The sequence below is a fragment of the Notolabrus celidotus genome, chromosome 23 (genome assembly GCF_009762535.1).
Source record: "Notolabrus celidotus isolate fNotCel1 chromosome 23, fNotCel1.pri, whole genome shotgun sequence".
Lineage (NCBI taxonomy): Eukaryota > Metazoa > Chordata > Actinopteri > Labriformes > Labridae > Notolabrus > Notolabrus celidotus.
Window position 1 is genome coordinate 17909818 of NC_048294.1, and position 8503 is coordinate 17918320.

The window sequence follows — 8503 nt, forward strand, 5'->3', positions numbered from 1 at the left end:
TAGAGACATGAACTATCCACTGTAAAATAGGGAAACAGACTCCGAGTACTGTCCACAAACACTGATAACCTGTAGAGCAACAATTCAATGCAAGACTTAAGCGTTCAAACCAAGCGGCCACCTCTGGAGTGAAAAAATTAAGTTGAAAAAAACACTGCTTTTCCTTGGGTGTCTTCTATAACTCATTCATTTTAAAGCTGTTAAACTAAAGTTACAGATAGATTTACAGAATTAGGGGCATGGCTACGTTGATGGACGGATGGATGCTTTGTCTGTTTCTAAGTTGACTAAAAGGTAGGTTGAGTCAGCATTTTCAATATGGTGACCCCCTTTATTCAATCCCCTCTTCAGAAACCAATGGGTGGTGTCACAGACTACAGACTTTAGTTTAAACTGGAACCCTTCCCTCATCAGTGATTTAACCAGTCACCTCAGTGGCAGGCAGTGACTTCTGGGACCCAGATTTTAAAAGGAAGAATTATGATCTTCCTTTTAAAATCTGGGGTGATATGCCTGGGCATGTTGAAGTACAGTATATAGGTCAATGTTCAAACATGAGTACTCTAAATGGACATATTCTTCACCTTTCATCTTTTGATTAATTGGCTTCCTTGACCATCCTGCTGCTTTTTAAATGGTTGGTTTAGTGTTCCAGATCAGTGTGATGTTTACACGACTATCACACATTTATGTTTTCGTCAATTTATCATTCTTACTTAAAAAAAAAGCTTGTCTGCTCTATCTGAATCAAAAGCACCACTCTAGCTTTAACATGCTTATGATCTGATGCAAAATCCATTCAAAGAGACTCCTGTGGGGGGTCAAAGGTCAGGGTCAGGTAGAGATCATCAGCCCTGACCCTGGAAGGAAAGTCAATGCATAATTATATCTACTAGGAAGCAAATGTTTTACCCGAAGAAGGGCAGAACAATCTTCTTTAGGTGAATGAAAATTAGATTACATTAGCATTGAAAATGTCATGCTACCTCACAGATGGGGTTATTTTTTTAAACTCTTGGGAAGTGCTCCTAAAACCATTTGAAAATACACACCTACAGCTAAAAAGAATGAAACAAATCACATCAAGTGCTTCTTTATGATCTGACTGTCCTACCAGCAGTGCTTGAATACTAGGCTGCAAAACCTTAGATGAGAGGTCCAATGTCAGCATTCTTAAAAAATTCACACTAAACGCCCACTCTACTCTCCTGATTTCCTGACCCCTACTGTCCACCACGCTACAAAAAAGAGTACTCAACGTCTGCTTCCTGTGCTGGTGTTAACTTTTGGCATTGGATATACTACAAGAGGTGCTTAATGTTTCCTCGAGCATTCAGGAACTGACCATTGACTTAGCTTGTTTTTGTTCTTCCCTGCTTCCATAAACCTAGTTCATGTGGTCAAACACAACAGAAATGTCAATCACAGGGAAAGAGTATTTTTGAAGCTGGTGTTTCAAACACTATTGATGACAGATCTGCAGAGATGCAAGATGTGAATCCACTAATTGTGGCTTGGACTCGGTAACTCTGCCTCTCCAGATTGGCTGTGTTCCTGTTTTGACTGTTGAATTTGGTCCAAAATATTAAAGCTCTTTCTCTTTGCTGATATTCAAAAATGTTCATTTGGTTCACTTAATGTTATGCATTCCCTGCTGTTAAACTATTGTGGCAACAAACAACAAAACTGAACTACAAAAGGCAACGTTCATCTGCAGAAGCTGTTTTCGTGGGTGTCCAAGTGTTTCATTGTGGATTTAGCCTTTAATGCTGCTTACAGTTTTCTTATTGTTACATGTCATGTCGTCCTGAGTCTATAATGTTATTTTTAGACTCAATCAGTTAGCAAGAAAGAAGATTTGCTCAGGGTTTAAAGTAGAAGAGATGTGCTGTTGTTAACAGGAGGAGGAGTTCAAATTAACAATGGGAATGTGATTCTCTTGAGGGTTAAACACCCACAAGTCTGTCTACACTTGGCCTACATACTGCCTGTTTCAGACTTCCCCACACCAGGCTTTTCTCCTGCGCCGGTGCTGCAGAATCTTACTACCAGTTCCTCCTGGGGATCCACAATCAGTGCCGCAGCGGTGCAGCAGCCATGTGATAACTGGGACTTCTGTCTGTGGTGTCTACAGCAGGTATGCACAGCAAAGTCTGAACCAAAGGTACTATACAGCTGCAATGAAAAACCCTCCATTACCATGCTGCACACACCCCTCGCTTAAGGGCCTGAGAGGAAGTCGTAGCAGGTTAAATGAGATGTAAAAACATATAAGAGCATTCATACAGCTGCACACTCTTTGCACCGTCTCTAAAAGCAGAGAGGTCTTTTTCTCATAGAGGGTTAATGGGGAGAGATTGCAGGGTACATGAAACGGTGAGTAACCTCATAAAAGAGGGGTCAGAGGCATATACGAGGACTTACAATGTGTCCTTGTGCTACACACAGGGATAAAAAAGGAAGAAGATAACAAGGTGAAGAAGAGGTAGAGATGAGTAACAAGAAATAGAGCAGCTCTAAAGAAAGCAAACATAGAAAAGGTGAAAGAAGATGGAGGGGGGGAGGTCTTGCTTACTGTGAAAACCAAAGGAAAAGGTACAAAAGTATTGATCCTGATATCTTTGATGTATACTTTCTTTGTAGCAAGAACATATATTTTATGGATTACAGGGAATGTGCACTACATACTAAAACCAAGCTATGCAAGAGCAGCACTAGAGTAGAGGTAAACTGAATCCACAAAGTAGGTAACACAAAACATCAAGGTTTTCTAACAGTTGCTGACATTAACCACTGGGTGTGACTAGTCAGTAGAGACTGGCAGATGACAACAAAGCTCTGAAGCTTGTATTACCTACTAACTACACTGTTTCAGTACAAGTGTGGGAGCCTGTATCAAACATGAAATGTCACTTAGGCGATTAGTGGTGTCACCAGTGCTTCAAAAAGTGCTTCACTAAGTTTAACAGTACTGAAACTTTTAAAGCTTCATTAATGTTTGTTGAATGAGAAGAGAGGAGAATAAGAGGAAAGACCTGCACATAAGACAGCCAGAAGTTTTTAATCTCTACCTGATATCAAGTAATAATCTCATAAAAGTTATCAGAAAATCTAATGATTATAAGTCTTCAGCATAGACTGGGTGCCCGCCTGTCAGTCAAGTCAGCCATGTCAGCCATGTCCTTAAATGGGCAAAACTTGTTAGTTTTATATCTTCGAAAATACTGAGTTACAAAAAAATCACCCCGTACAGTGTGTGCCGAGAATTTAGCTACTCAGACTTAAACCGTTTTTGGACCTGGCTGTAAACATGTTTATTATTGCTGCAAAGATCGTCTTTTTTGAATGTAATGTTAAATATTAGGACTTTGAGACAACCTGAAGTTATTTAATTGTAACATATTGCACTACAGTATGTATATTAAATGCAGTTCATTAGAACACATGTCTGCAGATAGTTTTTTATTACTTCTAGGCTTCTCAGACTGTTATTTCTTATGTAATAGACCAAAACTACCACTAAAAACAAGGTGTAGTGTTGTTTCAGTCTTTAAGAGGGCTGAGGAGATGTTTCATAAACTATGCCGAGTTTGAAGCTTCAAATCATTCTCGACAAGGCTTCTTAGTAAGGCTTCATTTACCCATCACTACCAGCAGTCATGTATGACCAAGTAAGGCTTAAGGAAAACAAAACAAAAAAAGAAAGTGCACTTGAACTGTCCATTTCTCTTTTTATAAACTGAATTTATGTTAGTTATAGTACGAATAATTGATTTAAAGGCTCAAAGATAATATCCAGTTAAAATAAAGTTACTATAAGGAACTTTCTGTGTCATTTTTCAGTACCTATAAATGCATAGAAAGTTTTTTTTTTCTTTATTAAATTGTATCCTGCTTTCTTCTAACAATGAAATCAATCAACCAAATATCAGTCAGAGGAACTTTGTCATGGAAAATTTAAGAAAGGGCTATTTTGGCAGCCTGCTGTTATCCACTTCCTGAACCCTACCCTGCGGCAGTATAACTATGCAGAAACAGTCAATCTGATGGGCTTGTTTGCTTCTGTAGTGCTCAAAGAGGCATCAGTATTTATTTGAGTCTGTTTCATAACCAGATACAAACTCCTCACAGGAACTTTAATGTCAGTTGTGCGATGAATTTATGCTGGGGTCTTCTTCTTCTTCTTCTTCTTCTTCTGGCTTCTACAGAGCTCTTAATGGTCAGACACCTTCGTATCTTAAAGAGCTCATAGTGCCCTATTACCCCTCTAGAACGCTATGCTCCCATCATGCAGGCCTGCTTGTCGTACCTAAAGTCTCTAAAAGCAGTACGGGAGGTAGAGCCTTCAGTTATCAGTCACCTCTCCTTTGGAATCATCTAACAGTCAGGGTCTGGGAGGCAGAAACCCTCTCTACTTTAAGATTAGGCTTAAAACTTTCCTTTTTGATAAAGCTTATAGTTAGAGCTGGCTCAGGCTTGGACCAGCTCTTAGTTATGCTGCTATAGGCTTAGGGCTCTTACCATCCAAAGTCTGCAGGTTAAGCTGGTCAGTCTTTAGAAAAAACAGACAGCAAAACAGCACAACTCCAAAGGAAATGGGTTCCATGTCTTTGCAGCCTCCTGCCTTCATTCTGAGCAGATATTGAACAGGCTCTCATAGATCAAAGTGGTCTCTGTGTAGTACCAGCAGCTCTGTGGTTAGAGTGATGGCAAAGGAGACCTTTAAAAAGCTCAGTTCAGATTGCCTCGACGTGGGAAGTCTCACCGGTCTGAATGTGGATGTTGTTACAGAAGTATGTTTTGTATTTTGGTTAAGAAGCTTTTCTTATTTGTAACAGCAGCCTGTCAAGGAGACAGATTTCTTAATGGAGAGATTCTTTCCACATAAACCAATCAAGAAGACAAGCATGTGCTTAACAGTAGTGTTACAATGACTTTGTGAGTGTTCCACATCAAGCTAAATAACTCTTAAGACATGAATTTGAACTTGAATAAATCTTAGCTATAGTTCAATCAAAGCCCAAGAAGAAAGCATACTAACTTTCAGGATTTTGACTGCAGCACAAAAACTAGTCCTTCAGTGGGTATATTTGAACACACAGAGGCATGCTGAGTGAAATGTGGACAACTTCAAGGCCATGTCTTACTAATCCATCCATCCTACAGTGTCATTTCCTTTCCTGCCAGGTCGTCACTGGAAATAAGAATTTGTTCTTAATGACTTACCTGGTTAAATAAAGGTTAAATAAAAAAATAAATAATAACAATAATAATATAATTTTCCTCATCTGCTTCAACATCAGTTAACTTTCAATATGAGGCTAATATCCTGCAAAAAAGAACTAAAATCAAGAGAATGTGTGAGATGAGTCCACTTACATATTAATGTATCTGAAACTACTAATCAATAATCAATCAGCAAACTAAAAACCTGTAAACAACCCAATTTAAACATCTACTGTATGGATTTGCTGTTTCCTCTGTTTTAAATCATTGTAAAACAAATTCTCACATTTGGCATTTTGGTTGTACAACAGATGGATATGTATGTTGACTATTTTAATATTTCTGTCAATAAAGCAGCAAAAAGTTGATTAGTGTTAAAAAACTGTTGCTTCTCACAGCCCTAAATCAGACTGTTAAAGGCCCACAGGGTAATCCCAAGCACACCAGCTCCATACTAGACAATAAATCAAATCTCTTGAGATCACCTCCATCAGTCACAAAGGACAAGGGCAGCGAGGACAATATGTATCAATGGACAACTATCAAGAGAAACTACGAACATCAATACATCTCTACCCCAGTGCTGATCAGTGAGACTGTAAAGAAAAGATGTGTCTTATAGTTCCATAGAGATGTTTCACCCCACTTTAAAAAGTGAGTTTATGCTGACCTCTCAATCCCTCAAAGCGGCCTTTCAGTATCGGTATGATAAATACCTCCCTGTTTAGACCCATGGTAGCTGAGGTAATTCAGGTACTCACCTTTGAGCAGAGGCAGTGGGGTGAGCTCCACCTGGGAGCTCTGGTAGCGGAACTGGGACGAGCTGTGGGACCTCCTCTGCCGGGCTCTGCGCATCGACCTCCGCGGGAAGCCATCCACCTTCTCCGCGGACGGCACCGAGAAGCTGGTGGTCGGCGAGGACGGGCTGGTTGGAGGCAGCTTGGTCGTCTCCATGTTGGCTGTGGCGGTGATGATGCAAAGGGGGTGGCGGTGGTGGTGCGTGCGTGAGTGAGTGCGTGCCTTTGCGCGTGTAAGGGCTGTGAAGAGGTGCTCAAAAGGATGTATAGGCGAATGGAGGAGAGAATGGAGCAGTGGGTGGCCTCCTGAATTACAGTGGGTTATCAATTGATCAGAATGAACACACTCTCCGAGGTGTTGGATGTTGGGTGGAGGAGGAAGAAGATGAGCAGGAGGGAGGGAGAGAAAGGGGAAAGAAGGTGCAGAGGTGGAGGAGAGGTAAGGAAAGATATTTTCTCGGTGTCCAGTCCCGTGCTGTGCGCCTCGCTGTCTCTATCTATCAGAGCCGGACAGGAAATGGCAGCAGTAACATCAGCAGCATCCCTGAATCTTCAGCTTTTCACGCACAGATGAAATCTCGCTTGTGTACCATCCCCGTGGAGGAGTAGCCTGAACAGCTAGGCTACCAGATGATGCTCAGACAGGCGCGTCTCCTCACTCACACACACACACACACACACACACACACACACACACACGCCTCTCTGCTGCTGTATGGCGTCACACACACTAAGTCATGGGCCTAAATTTGGATGTTTATTTCTATAATTGATCACGCGGCTCCTTTTGTGAATAAATCACTGCAATCAAGCGCCGATGGGCTGCTACTGTTTATCCAGATGAAAAACAAAAACACGGATCCCAGGTCAGTTTCTCCTGGATGTTGCTCCTTATCAATTAAATCAGTGATCGGTCCTGGCGGTGGATGATGATATCATAAAATCATCAATCTGGGCCCACCTCGGCTGCCGCATCACTGTTGTCCTTCTCGCTCGTTTTAACGGATCCTCCTTCGACTGATAAAACGGCCGCACCTGCTTCCCCTTCCTCAAAGGTGGATAATATTGTTCTGGTCGCGGTTTCTGCACAGCCTTCCCTTCCTGCCGTCCTCCAACCGTATCAGGGCGGGGAAACGAACCGTCCCTCACCGCGCCGACATGTGCAGGTCCTCCGCCAGCGGCCGATGCAACACCGAGCCAGGTCCGTTTCTACCTCCGCGGTGAGAGAGGAAGAAAATAGAAAAAAGAAAAGAAAGGAGACGTTTCTCCTGAAAGCAGCAACCTGAAGTAAAAACACTGAAGGCCTGTGTTATACAATAGCACCCCGTCTATGTCTGTCAGACTGACGCGTTTTGCTCCTGTCCCCCTTCTCGGATCCCGTTATTCGGTCGTACAGCGCCTCACCGACGTGCGTAAAGACGCACTCAGTGAGGCCGGAATGTACAGGATATCAGGGACCCCGGCTTTCAAAATAAAATAAGAAACTATTCCATTTAAAGTGATGCAGAAAACTGTTTAATCACTAGATTTATGTCAGCCCATTTTAGTTTCTTGCTCCAAAATCATCTCTGCTGCTCTCCCTCCTTCTGTGGCGGAACTTGAAATGCAAAAAAAGCTGCCCTCTTATGCCTTAAGCTATCCTTATGCTTTACTCATGCATGTTCCTGTCACGGCCTTGTGGTTTGTAGAGTGGAAAATTTGATAATAACAACAAATAATGGGATTTTTAGCATAAATGACATTGAAATTAATCAAAATTAAAAGCACAACCTTATCAAACCAGGTTTTTAAAGTACGACAAAAAGAGTCAGTGAGAGGCCGGTATCACAATGTGTTATGGTTTGTACCAAAGTATTTAAACTGAACCCAAAATGCTAACCACAGATGGGGGGTAGAGGTTGTGACAGGGGGGATTTATTAAGAAGAGGCTGATGAACGGAGTAGAACTAAACCTAGAGGCTCGATTGTGGAGGCACGGAGGTGGCAAAACTGGCTGGGTTGAGGCGGTGGAGAGGCGTTGGATGTGACTGAGGCTGGGCAGTAAGTGGTGAGGTGCTGAGGCTCAGTGGAGGGACGCACTGGAGACAAAAAAGCTAAATGTTAGGCCTAAGATAAAGCTACAGGTAACAAAATTTGACAACAAAAATCAATGTTTAAGGAGCTGACTAGAGGAATGGTAACAATCTGGCAGAATGTGGGGAGAAAATCGGAGCTTATATGAGGCCGCTAATCAGGAGTAGATGGATCACAGGTGAGTGGAGAGCACAGCGCCAGGTGACCACGCCTAGCCTCTGAAAAGGAGCACAGGGAACAAAAAAAAAAAAAAAAAAAAACACAACAGGGAAACAGACTTCTAAACAATTAAACTAAAAATCCAAATCATGACAACAACGGTTGACATTTTGCTTTAGGAGCCTTGATATTACACAAGAAATGTTCAATGAATAATTTTACAACAATTCATTGAACTCATTCAGTGT

At 41.8% G+C, this 8503-nt stretch overlaps 1 protein-coding gene across 1 annotated transcript in view; it reads right to left on the reverse strand.

Moving 5' to 3' along the window:
• Positions 1 to 7444, reverse strand: part of ppp2r5b (protein phosphatase 2, regulatory subunit B', beta) — a 55288-nt gene extending 47844 nt beyond the window's left edge. The window contains exon 1 of the mRNA XM_034677079.1: positions 5988 to 7444. Within this exon, the coding sequence (XP_034532970.1) occupies positions 5988 to 6180 (193 nt within the window). The 5' untranslated portion in view covers positions 6181 to 7444. The remainder of the gene's footprint in view (positions 1 to 5987) is intronic.
• Between the last annotated feature and the right edge of the window lie 1059 nt (positions 7445 to 8503).